At 43.0% G+C, this 20,128-nt stretch overlaps 1 protein-coding gene across 7 annotated transcripts in view; it reads right to left on the reverse strand.

Moving 5' to 3' along the window:
* zdbf2 (zinc finger, DBF-type containing 2) overlaps positions 1-17,673 on the reverse strand; it is a 28,095-nt gene extending 10,422 nt beyond the window's left edge. For 3 of the 7 annotated variants that reach the window (XM_048533691.1, XM_048533685.1, XM_048533690.1), the window contains exons 1-3: positions 17,601-17,673; positions 9,580-9,664; positions 2,820-2,871 (exon numbers count right to left, since the gene is read on the reverse strand). Coding sequence is in view for 4 of the 7 variants with exons in the window: in XM_048533685.1 (XP_048389642.1) it covers positions 2,820-2,836 (17 nt within the window). In the remaining 3 variants the exon portion in view is untranslated. Of the gene's footprint in view, positions 1-2,819; positions 2,872-9,579; positions 9,665-10,589; positions 10,659-16,812; positions 16,926-17,600 lie in introns of those variants that run through there. The other 4 variants (XM_048533686.1, XM_048533687.1, XM_048533692.1 and 1 more) reach the window with 4 other exon arrangements.
* Positions 17,674-20,128: the final 2,455 nt, after the last annotated feature.

Raw genomic sequence — 20,128 nt, forward strand, 5'->3', positions numbered from 1 at the left:
GGGAAAATGAAAATCTGATATTAAAATAGAAATGATCTTCAAGGCTTTCCTAAGGAGAGCCAATAGATGTCCTTTAAGGAAGGAAAGCTTCCATCTTTAACTGGTTGATATTGTAACTAAAGCCTCAGAATAATGTAACAGCAAAAATACTGCAGATGTTGGAAATCCGAAATGAAAACAGATATTGCTGGCGAAACTCAGCAGGCCTGTCTGTATTTCCTGAGAGAGAAAAATGGTTGATGTTTTGAAACCAAAGACTCTTCGGCGAGTCTGAATTGCAAAGAAAAGGCTTTGGGCTCAAAACATCAACTCTTTTTCTCTCTCCAGAGACGCTGACAGACCTGTCGAGTTTCTCCAGTGATTTCTGTTTTTAATCCCACAATAATGTGTTAGCCCCACACCACAAAATGGCTTAGCAAGCCATGCAGTTCTCTCATCTCCTCAGCCTAACTAAGATGGTGAACAAATCCCAGCCTTGCCGGTGATAACGAGAAGGAATAAATCGGAAGATGAGAAAAAGAAAGTTTCAGACTATCCAAAATGATGGAATGGGCAATTTCCTCCCTTTTATTTATAAAACGTTGGAATTGCTTACATTGCTTAACCTCTGTCTCTATTGCCTAGTGACTGCAGTCTTTGCCTTCCTCTCTAAAGGCACCAGATGTGCTGGGCACTGGTTCTGCTTGGCATCAGGTATTCTCTTAATTCCTCAATTCTCACATTGAACGTCAACATTACTCTGATGTATCGCATTCAACCCCCTTTCTGGCCCCCTCTCACATTCTAGCTACGGAGGGAGCAGGCTTCCACAATCAGGAACCGGTATGCGGGAGGTGACCCAAGATCAACTATGTCATCGAGGACGGGTATTTGGAATTCCAGATATTCCTGGAGTTATTTGTGCTGTAGTTGTTCTGATGCTGTTATTGGGTGTGCAATGTGTTAGCATCATTCCATGCTGTGTTCCCTTTGAAGGGGACAATATGCACAGTATAGCACATAGAAAAAGGGAAATCATTGCTCCCGCTGCTAAACAGTCTGTTCTCAAATGTGCAACATAAGGCAAGAAATTATCAGATCATGGCAGCAATGTTCCAATAGGATGGCTTTCACATGCCTTGTTTCATCAGTGGACAATGAATGGCCTAGCCCCGTTCACAAGGTTGTGGCCTTAATTTTAAAAGGCAGACAGGATGGAGTCTGCTAAAACATAATTTTGCATGCTTGACTACAGATTCAAACGTAAGAACGTGTCATCAGATACATACAAGGGGAAAATCAGCCCAAAGTTATCCACTATTGACTACTTAGCCATGCAGCATGTGCGTGTGCATGCGTGCATGTGGGGGGGGGGGGGGGGGGGGGGGGGGTCGCAAGTGGATTCTTTAAGTCCCATGCAATATAATACTGGTTTTATTGGAACCCTTAAACTGGGGCTGAGCGATTTGTTCACTATGCAACCTTAAAAATGTTGAACAAAAACCATCCTACAGAATAACGCACACCTCAATCAAACCCAATTTTCACTGCAGTGCATAAATTCATGAACAGGATAAGGGCTGTCACTTCCGGTCCTGTAAAGTGTGAAGTCTATCCCAGACTACCCTGGAAGGGCAAGGTACCAAAATAATTTGAGGAACTCATGAAGGTAGCTGTTTCATGCTGTTACTATGTCAAACTAACACAAGTTAAACAGGGCGCCACTGTCCAACTGACAAGATGGTCCACCACAAAACTATGTAATGTAGTCTATGCGTTTCAGTGCTGGTGTGGTGCCGTACATCCCAATGACTGATGGATCATTTCAAACAGTCTGGCCCTTTGCTTGTTCACAACAACATAGAGATCAAATCCAACTAGCCCATGTACACAAAACTCAAACATCCCATGTCAGTGTGATTCTACGTTAGGATAATTTAGCAAATGTTGACCAGAGAGAGTCAAAGAATTATGCTAACGATTGATTTAGCACAGTCAGTTGTGTGTACTGCAAGTTGCATATATTAATATATATGTGGAGATAAAGAGCATCTCCACATAGTGCCTGTTTCACCTCAACCATATAGGTCGCAGCCGTTCTCTGGTTCATTTCTCAAGGCTGTGCCTTGATCAAGCGTCTTGTCTGGTTTAAAATTTATAAACAAAGGTTGTCAGTCAACTGTCAGTCATCACTAACTGGCGCATTCTCCATGGCAATGCCTTAACCCAAGTCTACTCGCTAACCAATCAGCACTCTTATCTTATTCATTTCAAATATTTTGCCCTTTGCTTTGGTGTTGTTTTGTGAATTAACCTGATGGGTACAAAATGGAAAGCTTCAACAATGTGTATTTTCTCAGTAAATACACAAGTGTTGATATTATTCCATCTCTCAGAGCACATGGCTGCAGAATAACAGTATCAAATTTTGGACAGGCATAATTACGAGTCCAGACCTACTCAGAGTTCAGTCTAATTTGCAACAAGGCTCTTACAGCCAGCAGAGGAGATCAAAGGGTCCCCGAAGCTGGTGACTGACATCATCCAGACCACCATTCACAGATGAAAATGTTTCAATCTCCACCAAATGGTATTTGTCCCCTTCCAAAGCTAAGGCGCTTTGATATGTGAACATATCTCTTCAAACAAATACTTCTGATGGTCATTTCCTTAACACTGATGGAATTCTTGATAAATATATCCTAGATATTGCTTCTAAATTCCCCTCCTTAGCCATCTAGCCAAACATCCTAGATGTCATCCAGTCAACTTGCTTCCTTTCCCAACAGATCCCAACATCTTTCAATTTGCCAGTGGTCTTATAGAGTTGTCACACTTACCTGGCACTGTCATTCATCTCTGCGAAGGACTCACTCACTCCTCTTGATGCACCTATCAGATCAAATGGAAATCAAACAAACATCGCTGAATCCTCTGCCTTGTAAGATTTTGTTAGTTTTTAAATTCAAGTATTCAATCCAAAATTTCTTAAACATTGTAACTGTACCTGCACCCATCACTTCCTCTGGCAGTTCATTCCACACAAAAAAACTGGGTTTAAAAAAAAGAGTAGCTGAGTTGATTAGCATCCATGTATTGAAGGGAAAGCTAGATGTGTGCACGAGGGAGAAAGGAACAGGTCAGCATGCTGATAGGGAGAGATCAAGTACGGGAGCAGGAACGTATACAACACAACTAACAGCACATTACATTGGATGAAAGAGTTGGAGCCTGTGCTGTGTTTCGGTTTACTGATAACTGCATGTACAAATTGTCAGAACTTCGAGATGAAAGTCATTGCTGACAACTTATTTTTCTGATACAAATTACAATCTGGGACAGAAGTGATGTCAACATCCAGAGGTCAAAATACCGCTGAACCTTTTTAACTCCGATTCCATTTGAGGAAGTGGTGGCATCCTATCACTGGATGAGTAATCCAAAGGGTTAATCCTCTTTGGAGAAGCGTTCAAATTCCAATGAGGCAAATGGTGGAATTTAAATTCAATAATTTAAACCTGGAATTGAATGCTTATTCCAGTTTCATTATTACTTCTAACCATTACTACCAATGATGGTCATTAGGGTGGCATCATGGCACAGTGGTTAGCACCACTGCCTCTCAGCACCAGAGGTCTGGGTTCAATCCCATCCTCAGATAACTGTGTGGAGTTTGCACATTCTCCGCGTCTGCATGGGTTTCCTCCGGATGCTCCGGTTTCCTCCCACATACAAAGATGTGCAAGTTAGGTGGATTGGCCATGTTAAATTGTCCATAGTGCCCCGAGATGTGCAGGCTAAGTGGGTTAACCATGGGAAATGCAGGGTACAGGGATCGGTTAGGGGTGGATCTGGGTGGATTGCTGGCATGGACCTGATGGGCCAAATGGCCTGCTTACACATTGTAGGGGATTCTATGAAGATATAAAACCATCTGACTCATGAGTACTCTTCAGGGAAGGAAACCTGCCATCCCTATGCTGCCTGGCCTACATGCAACTCCAGACCCACAGCAATGCGATCAACTCTGAAGTGATCTGCAAAATGACTCTGGCACACCACTCAGCTTGAGGGCAATTGTGGGTGAGCAACGAAGCTTCTTCTCTTCTGCTATCGGATTTCTGAACAGACCACTTAAATTCTGAATTTAATGTTGATCTCACTCTTGGTGCGCCTTCTCTGCAGCCGTAACACTGTACTCCTCACTTAGTGCATTAGGGAAATAGAACATTGTATGGTGTGATCTGCTTGTACTGCACACAAAACAAGACTTTTCACTGTACCTAGGTACATGTGACAATAATAAATCAAATCGATTTTTTTTAAAGAAGGTGCTGGCCTTGTCAGTGATACATGTCTTATCAAAGACAGAAATCAAAAACTATTTTATTCCCTTGAACACCTCTGCGACAGTTATCAATTATTAATAGAAGGAAAAAAAAATCTTTAATCAGACTACACAAAAATACTGCCTTGGATGTAAAGCACTTGGTCGCAGCCTCAGATTATCAAAGGCACTACCTGAATACAACTAATTTCTTGTCTCAATTACTGCTTTCTCTTACCAACAATATCTCCAAAGACAACATATTAAAGACACTATAGCAGCACTTTTTCGATGAAAGTCATGTCCACATAGAACACTACAGCACAGGAATATACTCTTTGGCCCATGATGTTGCATCGAACGTGATGCCAAATTAATCTGATCCTTTCTGCCTGTCAGCAGTCCAGATACCTCCATTCCTTGCATATTCATGAGCTGACCTAAAAGCCCTTTAAACTGCCCTATTGTTTCTGCCGCCACCACTACCCCTGACAACATGTTCCAGGCTCCTAATGCTTTCTAAAAGAACTTGCCCCTCACCCTTCCTTTGAAACCGCGCCCCACCCCCACCCCATTTACCTTAAATGCATGCCCCTTAGTATTAGACATTTTAATTCTGGGAAAAAGATCCTGACTGTCAACCCTATCCATGCTTCTCATTCTTAGAAGCTTCTATCAGGTGTTACTTTGTCCAGTCTCTCCTTATGGCTCAAATATCCATAAGACAAAGGAGTGGAAGTAAAGCCATTCAGCCCATCAAGTCCGCTCCGCCATTTAAATCATGGCTGATGGGCATTTCAACTCCACTTCCCTGCACTCTCTCCGTAGCCCTTGATTCCTTGTGAGATCAAGAATTTATCAATCTCTGCCTTGATGGCATCTAGTGTCCCGGCCTCCACTGCACTCCGTGGCAATGAATTCCACAAGCCCACCACTCTCTGGCTGAAGAAATGTCTCCTTATTTCCGTTTCAAACTGACCCCCTCTAATTCTAAGGCTGAGAGTGCCCACGGTCCTAGTCCCCCCGCCTAACGGAAGCAACTTCCCAGCGCACACCCTTTCTAAGCCACACGTTATCTTGTAAGTTTCCATTAGATCTCCCCTCAATCTTCTAAACTCTAATGAATATGATCCCAGGATCCTTAGCCGTTCATCATACGTTAAACCTACCATTCCAGGGATCATCAGTGTGAATCTCCGCTGGACACGCTCCAGGGCCAGTATGTCCTTCCTGAGGTGTGGGGCCCAAAATTGGGCACAGTATTCTAAATGGGGCCTAACTAGAGCTTTATAAAGACTCAGACGCACATCGCTGCTTTTATATTCCAACCCTCTTGAGATAAACGATAACATTACATTCATTTTCTTAATCACAGACTCTACCTGCAAGTTAACTTTTAGAGAATCCTGGACCAACACTCCCAGATCCCTTTGTACTTCTGCTTTGCGAATTTTCTCACCATTTAGAAAATAGTCCATGCCTGTCCTCTTTTTTCCAAAGTGCAAAACCTCGCATTTGCTCACGTTGAATTTCATCAGCCATTTCCTGGACCACTCTCCTAAACTGTCTAAATCTTTCTGCAGCCTCCCCACCTCCTCTGTACTACCTGCCTGTCCACCTATCTTCGTATCATCGGCAAACTTTGCCAGAATGCCCCCAGTCCCTTCATCCAGATCATTAATATATAAAGTGAACAACTGCGGCCCCAACACTCAACCCTGTGGGATACCACTCATCACCGGTTGCCATTCCGAAAAAGAGCCTTTTATCCCAACTCTCTGCCTTCTGTCAGACAGCGAATCCTCAATCCAAGCCAGTAGCCCACCTCGAACACCATGGGCCTTCACCTTGCTCAGCAGCCCCCCATGAGGCACCTTATCAAAGGCCTTTTGGAAGTCTAGATAGACAACATCCACTGGGTTTTCCTAGTCTAACATACTTGTTAGAATTCTTTGAAGAGATAACAAGTTTGTCAGGCACGACCTCCCCTTACTGTCTCTTGCTTTTCAGGGCAATTGTATATAGAATCCTTACAGTATGGATGGAAACAGGCCCTTCAGCCCAATAAGTCCACACCGACCCTCACAGAATCCCACCCAGACCTAATGCCCTATACTCCACCTAATCTACACATCCCTGGACACTATGGGAAATTTAACCTGGCCAATCCACCTTGTCTGCACACCTTTGGGCTGTGGGAAGAAACCCACGCAGACACGGGGAGAACGTGCAAACTCCACATGGTTGTCCGAGGCTGGAATTGAACCCAGGTCCCTGGCACTGAGAGGTTGCAGTGCAAACTACTGAGCCACCATGCTGCCCCATTTAATTGCCTGTTAAACTAAACTGAAAGGATATTGAGGGGTTAGCGAATCTCAGGGATTGTCTATCTCAGAGGCTGTCGCTGCAAAGTTTTCCAGTATTTCAAGGCTGAGGTAGTATTTTTGGAGCTTTAGGCATCAATGGGGAACATGGGGCTGTGCAGGAAGGTGAAGCTAAACAGGCTCAAAAGACCCAAACGGCCTCCTACTCTTCGGCCTGCCTGAGTATAAGGAATTTTGAGTTGTTTCCAGTTGGCTGTCTTTTGTAAACTGAAATAAATACACACAAAACAGACTTCTGAATAATATAAAAGCACATGCTGAGTTTCAGTGATTCCATCATCCAAAATGTGGCTCAAAAGAATTATTTAAAAATTGTTATGGCATACAAGGAGGACAGGTTGCAGAATTGAAAATACGGAGGATATAAAGAACTTGGTAAATTATATTAGTATCAGCTGCAGTACTGCTCCAGTTAAAACAAAAAGGTGCTTTAAGCATAACTCTAAATTGCACATATCCTTTCCCTGTCTGTGAGTTCGCAGTGACTGGCAATGACCAATGTACAAAAGTGACGAATGAGATGAACCAAACTCCCCTTCTTCCCTTACACATACATCAACTCCTTACTTACCACATTTATAAAGAAGCTGTTTTGGGACTTGTCAATCCTAGTTTTACAAGGAAACTAAAAGATAATTCAAAACACTGAACTAATGACAGAGTCACAGACGTATACAGCATGGAAGCAGACCCATTGGTCCAACGCATCCATGCCAAGCAGATACCCCAAATTATTCCATTCCCATTTGTCACCATTTGCCCATATTTCTCCAAACCTTTCCCACTGATATACCCATTCAGATGCCTTTTAAAATGTTGTAAGTGTGCCAGTCGCCACCATTTCCTCTGGTACCTCATTCCATAAATGCATCACCCTGTGTGAAAAAGCTGCCCCTCAGGTCCCCTTTAAATCTTTCCCCCCCTCACCTTACAACCTGTGTCCTCTAGTTTTGGACTCCCTGGGAAAAAGACCTTGGCTATTCACCCTATTCACGCCCCTCACCATTTTATAAACCTCTCTGACTTCAGCCTTCAGTCTCCAATGCTCCAGGGAAAATAGCCCCAGTGTATTCAGCCTCTCCTTACAACTCAAACCCTCCAATCCCGGCAACATCCTTGCTTGTTTTTCTGCACCTTCTCAACGTTCACAACAGTTACTGCTGAAAACAGGGTCTGCTGAATGCATGTCTGAGGAAAGAAAAACTTCCACAGACTATCGAAAAGATTAAAGACAAGACAGCTGCAAGATCTTAAAAGTCTGAGAGAAGCTGCCATCAACAGCAAATGCAGTAGCATCATTCTGTGTGGAACCATGGTGGTGGTGTTTTTGGGCTGGGGTGGTGCGTGGAAGACAGCAGAGAGAGGAGTGAGAGAGACAAATGAGAATGGAAAAGTGACAAAAGATGTGTCTTTGGCAGCAAGAGTTTAAAAAAAACCAGAGTTTTTAATAAGGTTGAGGAGATAGTCCATGACATTTTGTGGAACAGAGCTGACAGAACTATCATTCTGAAAAGTTCAAAAAGCCTTGGATTGTTTACCCTAGAAAAGGTTTACAGTTAAAACAGGAACCCAATATTCACCGTACCCATCAATGTTCTGCAAACAGGAACCTACTGTAGCAGAAAGCTTATGGGTGCACTGGCTCTGATAACTTACAGCAAAGCAACTATGTCAAGACGTCAGGAACAGTTCCACAGCCCCCAGCCACTCTGCAGGGAGTTAGACAGTTTGGAGGACAACCTTTACCAACAACTGCTATATCCCCAGGCAAAAGAGAAACAAGCTGGGTTTTCAACCCTGCCGCATTAGTCCAAAATCAGCATCCATGCTGTCATCTTTGTGTATATAATTAGGAGGAATCAACACACATTCAGGCATATTGAACGAAAGCAACTTTGCTATTACAATAATTAATTCCCTTGAGATAGAAAGTAAGTGCACTGGTTAAACAAGCTTCCAAAACAAAAGGAAAATCTAGACCACACTTACTGTTGAATGTTTGATGTCAAATACCCTGAAGATAGATTCTATTTCCAACTTCACATGTTCCTAAGACTAAAAGCACCGTAACCACCTCACAAGGCAGTTTGGCACATCATCCGTTGTTTACATAAGGCACTTAATGATCTCCCTGGTGAAGCTTGCTTAGTGGCTTTTCTCAGTAATTGCAAAAATATTCTACTCCACTATTGCGGTTCATAAACACTGCCTCCAAGGGCAGAGGGGGTGGGGCATGTGCCAAAAACAAAAGGAGGTGATATCTTCAATACCACCTTTCACAACCGCAGGGCATCCCGGAGTGGTTCGCAGCCAACAAAACACTTATTTTGAAGTACAGCGGCTGTTGTGAAATCGGTTGCCTTGTTTCCTATGTTATTTAGGGTAGAAAGAGCACGGTCACTGTAATGCAGCACCTGAAAAAGACAACACCTCCAACCTTGCCACTGGATAGCACACACCGTGTATGTTGGAGACTCTGGAACAGGACCAGAACTCACGACCTTCTGAACCTGACACCAGACTGCTGCTGACTAGGCAGCAGCTGACACAGGATAAGTAGCAACTAATCTGCCAACTAACAATATGAATGGGTGAGTGCCTTAATTTTAAAAAAGCAGACAGAGCTGCATTCTAAGGATTTGCTGAGCATTTACACAGCAGAATCGAGACCTCCATTTTATTATATATGTTGTTCAATTACCGATGGGCGTAACGTATAAAATGCATAGAATGATTGCTCAGGAAGTAATAGGTTAGGCTCAGCGTTCCAACACTGGGTTTGAGTAGGGGACAACCAAATCATGTGTGGCTTCCTCCACCACCATCCTCCAACTTGCTTAGTGGAAAGGAGATGGGAATCTGTCAACCTCCTGAGTTTTGCTGCCTTACCTCTTTCAGTCTCTACAGTGCGAATAATTCATGGGTTTGACCTGGTTGGCACCTCGCCCCAAGCTTCTATTCTTCAAGCACTGCCCTGAAATGAACGCGAACAGGTTACTCATGCAATGAGACCAAGCCCCCTACCTGACACACAAGTGGCACTGGTCTGCAACCCCCTAACCAGCCAGGGCGTGTTGAAGCATGAAGCAACATCCCCACCTCGTTTCACGTCTTTCTCAGATTAGATCCACAACTGCCATGCAGGTAGAGAACAAAACCTGAAAATTCTCTACCTGTCTGACACAGCGCCACATCAGGTTCAACCACAGTGAGCCACAAAGACAGACTTAAAATTATCCTGAACCATGAAGTGGTCACTGTTCCAACAGCCTATCCTACGCTGATTTAAAAGCAATCCAGAGCTACACCATGAAATATAAATTCAGCTAATATGGAGTGCAAACATGGTGGCAAATCCATTCCATCGCTGACACAACTAGGAAAAGTGCCCCATCAGTCTGAGTTACTAAAGGGAGTTGGGTCAGAGTGTTATGTACAGTACATTAATGAATAACATCTAACCCATTCAAACTGTTTCACCAATGGCCACGTGGAGGAGGTACATTAAATCAGCCAAGAGCATTGAATTGTATAACACAATGCAGTAAAACGTACCATGTCACTTCGCAAGACCAGAGGAAATTTGAAACCTAGCCTACGTAAGGAGACATTCGGATAGTATTGGCAAAGAAAGGAGGTTTTCAGCATCCAGGAAATTAAAAGTAGCAGAGGTCTGGTGCAGTTGCCATATTTCAGCCTGGACAGCCAAAGGTACAGCAACAAAACAAAAATGGACCGCACAATAGATCTAGAAGTGTGAGGGTTGCAGGAGATTGGAGAGGTAACGTCATACGGCCACTTACAAACAAGGATGAGAATTCTAAAACTAGGTTGTTGCTATACTGGTAGCCAATGTAGGCCGATGAATATAGGATGACAAGCGAACCGAGTGCCCTTACCTTTGTCACTTAGAAGTGACAGCGGCCTCACTCTGCCAGTTGATTTATATTGCCAGGGCTGGAATAACTTGTTGCCCTGATAAAGAGCAATTTTCCTTAATATTTCATAGTTCATGGAAATTGCAGCGAACATTAAATTGCAGCTAGCTATCTTATTTTGTGTAATGCCGTCTCTGCCGAGACCACATTGCACAACAATAGGTGGAGAATGTTTCTGCTGTAAACATTCTCAATCCACACCACACAATAGACCAAAGGGAATGTTCATAACATCAACATTCCAAGCCTGCACTGCACGGGGAGGGGGAGGGGGGAGTCCTGTCCATCAGGCCTCACTGGAAGAGCTCTCCAATTAGAACCACTCTTTCACCATCCTCTTGCAGATATTTTTTTTTAATGAAAGCATCAATTCAATTCCCTCTTGAATGTCATTTTGAAATCCACTTGCATCATCCTTTGAAGTCAGTGCATTTTGGTTAAACAACATCCTGAACCAAATGAACTCCCTCACTTGTTCTCTTGAACCTTGTAAATTCTCAGTTACCGACTCATCTACCGTATCAAAACTCTTCATAATTTTGAATTACTCTGTTAGATCTCCCTTTAACCTTCACTGCTCTGAGGAGAACAGTCCTAACTTTGCTTCTCTCTCTCTCCTCGCAAAGATCCTCTCTCTCCTGGAATCGTTCTGAGACTTCTCTTCTTGGAACCTCTCAAAAGGCCTCCTTTGGACAATACTACAACTGAAACCTGACCAGTCATCTCTGAAGTTCATTCAGAGAATGGTGTAGTTAAAAAAAAAGTTGAAAGCTTGACTAACTGTAAAATTTTCTGAAATTAAGATATGCACTATTGGATTAATTTTATTTCCTTAGATTTCATTCAGAGACACACAGTGCACCCACCTTGCATCCAAAAACCGTACTATGCCAACGCACTAAAGTCCAAAATTGCAAATAGCTGGAGACAGCTCTAGACTGAAATCAGAGATTTGGCCATCTGGGTGACAGTAACTGCAGGAAAATATCAATGGCTTGGTTGGGTGCGAGGTAAATGAAATTCAAGCCATAGAAGAGTAAAGTTAAGCATTTTTAGGTAAAGAAACCAAGGAAGGTACTGGGAGGGGGAGAGGAAGTGAGACTTTGGAGTGCATGTTCACAGGTCCCTGGAAGAGGTAGAACAAGTAGGTAGGTGGCAAAGACAGCAGGGAGTCTGTGATGTATGGCACAAAAACAGATCCTTTGGTCCAACTTGTCCATGTCAACCAGATACCCTAAATTAATCTAGCCTCATTTTCCAACATTTGGCCCATATTCCTCCAAACCCCTCTTATTTATATATCCATCCAGATGCCTTTTGAATGTTATAACTGTACCAGCTTCCACCACTTCCTCTGGCAGCTCATTCCCCACACGCATCACCCTCTGGTTACCCCTCAGGTCCCTTTTATACCTTTCCCTTCACTGGGTGAAGTCTTTCATTTGAGACAGGTAGTAATGCTGAAACCACCCAAGACACTTCTTAGTCCACAGCTGAGAGTTTGGTGTACATTTCTGTTCATAACTCAGTTGGTCATTGTTAGAATGCAGAGGTTGTTTGCGAGAATATTGTCAAAGACTTGGAAGATCGAAGGAGGAGGAGAGATTAGAAAGGCTGTGATTGTTTTCCTTGATGCAGAAGCGGCTGAATGGTGACCGAGTCAAGGTTACAGAAACGATGACGGGCTCGGTTAGAACGGACAGGGAAGACCTATTTCCAGGGGCCTAAGATCTAAGGTGATCTGTAGATGACTGAGAGGGGATGACAGGAAGCTGTTTTTTCACCCAAAGCAGGGAAATGGCCATCAAATTAGATGATTGAGAGAGAAACACTCACTTAAAAATGATCCTCAATGTGCACATAAAGCTTCATATCTTGCAAAGTGACGGACCAGATACTGGAGGGTGGGATTAGAACACGTGGTTAGTTTATTTAGTTGGTGTGGACAAAATGGGCTGAATGGCTTCTTTTTGGTACTGTAACCTGTTTATGGCTCAAGAACCCAGGTGCATATTTATTTATTGCAGTTGTGGGACTTAGGTGTCCCTAGTTGCCCTTGAGAAGGTAGTAGAGAGCCAACTTCTTGAACCGTTGTCCCGTTGTCGTCCACCTGCTGACAGTAAACCCACAATGCCATGAGGCAGGAAATTCCAGGATTACAACCCTGTGACAGTGAAGGAATGGTGACATATTTCCAAATCAGGATGGCATGTGGCTTGAAGGGGAACTTGCAGGTGGTAGTGTTCCCATTTACCTGCTGCCCTAGTCCTTCTAGATGGAAATGGTTGAGAGTTTGGAAGGTGCTTTCTGAGGATCTTTGGTGAATTTCTGCAGGAACACAAGTGGACCATTTGGCCATGAAGCCTGCTCGATCTTTGCAAAAGTCATGATGATTTTATTGTGGTCTCAATAACTTCTGTCCTGCCACTGCATCCACCCCCTGCATACCTGGGATTTCCTAGTCCAACCCAGCTTGAAGGTAGAATTGGAGCCTGTTAAGCAAACATTTGGAAATCAACTGTAACCATAAATAGTCTGTAACAAGTGCTGAAGCCGTTGTTGGGAGCAGGGTGAAATTTCATATAACGTGGAAACGGATCCTTTGGTCCAACTTGTCAAGGCTGACTAGCAATTCCATTGTGACCTAGTCCCATTTGCTGGCATTTGGCCCAAAACCCACTAAGCCCTTCCTATTCATAAACCCACCTTTTTAAAAAAATGTTGTAATTATACACTTCCCCCGATGAAACAATACATGTCTAAAGCAACAGCACCTAATACAAGCCTAAAATACTTCAAATGTAAAGTGAGCTATTCCAAGTGCTGACATCTTTGATTATATTGAATCTGCACCTCAAAAAGAGTATTTGGCCTGGTTGGTCTATACTCACTCAAATATCCACCTTCACAAGTGTAGAATAAGGGGTCACCCATTTAAGACAAAGATGAGGAATTTCTTCTCCAAGGGTAATAAATCTGCAGAAACCTTGGCTACAGAGTGTTGTTGAGGCTGGGTTATTAATTATATTCAAGGCTGATATCAGGTCAGCTATGATCTAAATCGAATGACAAAATAGACTCAATAGGCCAAATGGCATACTTCTGCTCCTATGACTACAGTCATCATCAATATGATCGGTATATTCTCCCTTTCCATTCTTCCTGGTAAGCTTCTTTCAGTTTCCTCGCAGAATCTTATTTGTCACAACCACTCCATGTGGTAAATAAAGTGCCACATTCTCACCACACTCCAGCCACAATTTCTTCCTGAAGTAAATATTGACCAACATGAGTTTTATCCCAGATAAATTCAGAAAGAAAAAAACAAACAAACAATCTGATTCCATCCTAGGGCATGATAAAAGGCAAACTGATCAGAACCTTCTTGCAGAGAGATGTAATCAAGTCAAAGTTGCACCCCAGGCTTTCAATACATTTGGGAGATATAGTTGACTACTCGGCATGGAGACCACCCTACAACTTTAGATGATTGGAGCTCAGCAACTGCACACTACTTGGTTAGAAAAGTTAAAGATGAAGCTCTGGTCCACTGTATGTGGATTATATCCTTAAGTCTTACTACAAAGCAAGCTTTTCAGTTCAGATCCTAAAGAGGTACAGTCTACTCACTCAAGTGGACATAAGAGATCGATGACACTATTGAAAAAACACTTTTCCTGGAGCCCAGAGGCATTGCTTACCCTCTATCAAATGCCCGTGAACAGACGATCCTGTGTTGATGGAAAAAGATATTTTGTCTAAGTTTGTCTTGCAAGAACGATTATATTTGCATGAAATAGGGATGATCCAATCATCATATTATCCTTTGGATGTGTGCCAATTGTTTCCAAAACAAGTAATTGCTTAACATCAAATGTGCTACAATGGCTATAAAGCATCTGAAGACATTGGGAGATTGTGCCAGGTACCACATAGAGTGCAACATTTTCTTTCAAATCCCTTCAGATGTAGGAATTGGAACTTGCTTTCCCAAATCATGAAACTTTGCAAATTCGTTAATAACAGCCTCACAGCTCACACTCTTTCAAAAATAAGCTTGTACAAAGATAGCGTACAGATCGAAGGAAAAAGGACAAGTGTTTAATTCATTCAGATTGGGCCAACATTTATTTGTCATCTTTAGCTGCTATCAAGGTGGTGGTGGTAGTGAGCTGCTTTCTGAATCTCTGCAGTCCATGTAGTGTAGCTTCACCCACAATGCTATAGGGAGGAAATGACAATTGTAGCCTAGGGCAATTGAAGGAACAGACTGATATTTCCAATCAAAGATGGTCTACAGCTTGGAGAGGAACCTGATGGTGTATCCCAAGCATCTGCTACTCCTGTCCAAAGTGGGTGATGTTACAGGTTTGTAAACAGCCTAAGGAGGCTTGGTAAATAGTTACGGCTCATCTTGTAGCTGATATACACTGCTCCAACTGTCAGCAGTGGACAGACTGAATGTTGAACATGTTAAATAGGAGGCCACTTGATTACCACTCTTTGTCCTATACGGCGTCAAGTTGTGTTGAAGCTACACTCATCCTGACAATTTGGGAATGTTCCACCACACTCCTAATTTCAGCCTTGTGATGTGATTTATTGTCACATGTAGCTAAGTACAGTAAAAAGTTTTGATTTGCTTGCAGGACAGGCAGATCATAACATACAAGGACATACAGATCGTCTGGTAATTGACCAAAACAAGGGATAGAATGTTACAGCTGCACAGGGTGTTCAAAAGCAAGATTAGCACTAGATTCAAAATCTGAGAGGTCCATTCAGCAGTCTAATGACAGTTGGGAAGAAACTGTTCTTAAACCTGTTGGTATGCATGTTTAAGCTTTTGTATCTTCTGCTTGACAGAAGAGATTTGAAGAGATTATAACCGGGGTTGGAAGGCTCTTTAATCATTTTGGCTGCCTCTCTGCAGCAACGAGATGGTGCACAGGCTTTGAAGAGGCAGTGAGTTGCCACAGAACTACAAGCATTTATTCTGTTACAGAGATAGTAGGTACTGCAGATGTTGGAGAATCTGAGATATCAAGGTGTACAGCTGGATGAACACAGCAGGCCATACAGCATCAGAGGAGCAGGAAGGCTGACGTTTCGGGTCGAGACCTTCCTGCTCCTCTGATGCTGCATGGCCTGCTGGATGGTGTTCATCCAGCTGTACACCTTGATATCTCAAATTCTCCAGCATCTGCAGTTCCTGCTATCTCACAACATTGCCCAGCTCCAGCCCGTTGACGGTATTAACACTAAGTCAGCTCGCAGTAGCCAGGAGTTTGGGGGGGGGAGAGAGGAGAGAAAGTATCAGCCTTGCTGGCAGCCTCTTGCATACGTGGCGATCCCTCCGGAACTGGCAGGCCGTCCAAGCCGACCCCAGCTTCACACCGTGTTATCTCAGCATTTAATCTGCTCTTATAGCTACAATAATAAAGTAAGAAACTGCCATAGTACTAGAGAATTATTGGGTTGCTCTCTCAGACACGACTGGTAGTAGTCCAACCCGAAGGTCACCATGCTTCGGACAAGGTACAGAAACTGAATCTATGCTATTGGTGCCATGCTGCATCACAAATCAGCCATCCAGTCAATTGAGCTAATCAACTCCTATTTGTGGTATCTACGTACAGATGAAAATCACTGAGCCCATCAGCTGTAACCTGACCATTTTCACAATTCCAGCTTGAACTAAAGTGAAAATCTCCAAGTACCAATTTTTGTTTTGAATTTTCATCTGTTCATTCAAGAGATTACCGGTACTTGTATCACATTACTTCCAAACATCATGCATCTGACGACAGAAGGGATCTTGTGCTGCAGTGGTAGTGTGTCTACCTCTAGGCCAGAAGGCCTTAGTTCAAACCTCACCTACTCCAGGGTGTAATAACATCTCTGAACAGGTTGATTTGAAAATATCTGATGACTAACTTGGAATCAATACCTGATGTTGCAAAACCTTCCAGGCTGCCATTGGATATCTGCCACAGACTGAACAAAAAAAAGGACACTGCAGCTTTATACAAGACTGCGCATTGTCAACTGCAGTCGTCAATTCAGTTGATGCAGGGAGAGAAACGTGACTTGCCAGCCTTCAAAAAGGTGTTAAATTCACCCAGAATAGTAAACCTCCCCCCCCCCGCCAAAACGAGGGGAAAATTGGATCAAATTAAGATACCTTTATTTAAAAATAAGCCGAGCTTCTGCTGTCAAACCGTACACAACACTGGTTACTCTTCAGGGTGAGACTAATAAAGTCTTGACTTCATAGCAGATGCCGAAGCCTTGATTCAATCGCTCACAGCTGAATATATATTTTATAACAAGACAGTTAGTCTTTGAACACACAAGTTGCAGAAAGTTTACATTGACCGTTAGACGTGTACAAGCTCAGCCAGACGTCTTCAGTAAACGCAATTGCTAATTCTGGCTCTTAGAAATGGCCTGTCTTAAAAACTTCAGAAAACACTTTAAAATGGTCACGCTTGAACTCTCTGGAGCAGCACGAGTAATACTTATCTCCTTCCCTCTCTCCAACCACTGACAGCTCAGCACTGGCTCACAGATCGGGGTGGTTGTGGTGGGGTGGGGGCGGAAAGGAGGATCAAAATAAATCGAATTCACTTCAGAGCAGATGGGTTGCACTGTTGGGTGCAGTTGACAATTGTTCAACTGCATTTCAATCTCCGCACCCACCCGACCAAACCCCGTGCAAAAATAAAAGCAACTCTTTATCTTTAGCTGATGTGCTCTCCCTTGGGGCTTGAAAGATACACCGTGCAAGTTGCAACATTGAAGTTACAACATTGAAAGTAACAAGTAATTGAGCGGTTACGCGCAATACTTCGGGTTCCCCGCGCGCGCGCACACGTCTCTCCCAGTCCGAGTAGTCACTTCCCACATGCAACACCTCCCCCCTCCCACCCCTAGGCCCCCACATACTGAACGTTGCCCCCTCCCCCTTACCGTGCCTTTCAAGCGCGCTGAATGTGCTTCCACCCTCACGGTCAGAGTTCAGCCGCTTCCTGCTCTACTTCCTGGCCACTCTTAAAGGGGCTGCAGCGCGATTTACTGGCCGCCGACGCTGAAGCGCGGCCGCGCCCACCGTTAAAGGGATCCTCCACTGCATGTTACTGACATGCCTGATGAGGGAACACCCAGACCACTGCATGTTTAAAACGCCCCCAGAAATAAACTGCCTCCGAAACAACGCAGATTTTTGTCAAGAGAAAGCAGAGCAGTTTAACATTTACCTTAAAAAAAAGCACAAAACACTGAAATTTCTTCGAATTGCCAGCGACTGGAAAAAGCAAAGATGAACATCTCTATGAACTGAACCTGTCACCAGTGTGGCAGGACGCATTGCAAAGTGTTTAATTTGGTACTGACTGCTCGAAGGGTAGAACAGATGTTCAAAACTGGCTAGGAATCACAGTAAAGATCCAAGGCTGGTGTAATTTCAGTACCTAGTACACATTAGTCAATGCAGATGGATATATGGAAGAGTGCACAAGTGTACCTGGGTGGAGATGGAGTGGCAACAAGTCAATCACCATGGTTCACCCCTCTCCCCATCCCTCAATACCAAAGTTGTATTGGATTCAGCACACCCCCATGCTTACAAAAAGGATGATGGAACTCTTGCAAGGTAATTGTCAAGGCAGGCAACAGAATTAAGTATAAGGTTGAAGATTAGGGCCATTAAAAGAGACAAAGTGTGAGACAGCACAATAAAAAGAAACTATATCCTAACTTAAAACTGTTAATTATCAAACCGAAGTTCTGGATTCAACACTTGCCATAGGTGGGTTGACTTCCTGGACCTGGATTAACAAACTAGAAAATGACCAATTAAGTGCCATCCCACTGATTATTGGCAATTCTGCAGTTGACATATGGATGAGCAAGATACTGAAGCAAAGTCAAATCCTTTCTGCACTACGAATTAAGCCACTGACAACATCAATGTGATACAGCATTGACGATAGTTTGTGTTCAATAATATCAGCTCAAGAGATCAGTGATTCTGTCACCACCACCACCACCCATCTATCCAAACCCCTCTGAAGTGTTAGTGCTCAGTTGTTATTTGATACTTGTACATGGCAAGCTTTAAAACAGAAACACTGTTTAAGACAGGTGAACTAATTGCTGAGCAACTAATTCACCATTACATATGTTATGATTGGGTGATCTAGTAGGGAAGGGTCAACTACAAGAGGAGCAAGGACCTAAGGAATTCAGAGATAGATTCTCCAGCATCTGCAGTTCCTACTGAGATAACAAGGTGTAGAGCTGGACGAACACAGGAGGCTAAGCAGCAGATGAGCGGGAGTCATCATTATTTTGGCTTTGCAATTGATCAGAGCTAAATGCGAGTTCAGTGATTGAGGAGAGAAAAGTTGTCCATTAAACTAAAGGCAGTCTCAATTGAGATAACAAGGTGGAGAGCTGGATGAACATAGCAGGCCAAGCAGCATCAGGAGCAGGAAGGCTGACATTTTGGACTAGGCCCTTCTTCAGAAGTCTCAGTTGAATCAGCCACCCCAGCACTTACTGGACAAACTTGCAGCTCTACGAGTAATGTCACTGCATGACAAAAAAAAATTGGAACTGCACAGCAACAGTTTGCTGCTGCCTAAATTTGTCAACACGTTGTTAATATAGCCTGTCAAATTTCAATTCTACAGATTCTAGAAACATTCTAGGACCTGCCTTTCAGCGTAACCCCATTACATATTAATGAATTTGCACAGTACAAAACTGGCTTCACACATGGTTCTGCAGATACATTAAAATTAAGCTTGTTTTTACATTGCATCTTTCATAACCCATATCCTTAAAACATTTGATTTTTTCCCCATTGTTAAACACCTAGGCAATGAACTCAACACGACAAAGTCCTGCAAGCATAACAAGAAAAAAAACTAGGCATGAGGATAAATAGCCAATTCAAATGGAGAACTAATTTGTTCTATTGCTAGCTAATAGAATATAAAAAGTAATATCTAAGATCAGACAGCATACAGCTTAAGATTAAATGAAAACAAAAATGGCAGTGCAGCAGGTTGTTGTTCATCTTTGGAGTGCTTAGATAAGCATTTAAGTCTGAATTGGGATTTGAATCTACTACCAAGAGAGAACTACCACCTAAAAACATACATGGATTTCAACTTCACTTTGTTTTAAAGCGTGCAAGTACGCATACCAAAGCAAAATCTGCAGAAACCGCCTAAAAAGGTTGAGGCCTTCAATGATGAAAGGCTTGGTTAAGAATGCAGAAAGTATTTCCTAATGCAGGAATAACGTAACTAATCAACACAAATTACCAAGAAATTTAGTAGGGAGTTCAGAAGAAACATTCACTAAGGCAGCAAGAACATGGAGCTATTGCATGCAATGGTTACAATGACTTGATGATTCAGGCATATAGATCTTTAAGATGCTACAAACAGGTGCAGAAAATCAGGTATCTAATCTAATGGAGTACAGGT

Source organism: Stegostoma tigrinum, chromosome 7 (assembly GCF_030684315.1).
Source record: "Stegostoma tigrinum isolate sSteTig4 chromosome 7, sSteTig4.hap1, whole genome shotgun sequence".
Classification (NCBI taxonomy): Eukaryota; Metazoa; Chordata; class Chondrichthyes; order Orectolobiformes; family Stegostomatidae; genus Stegostoma; species Stegostoma tigrinum.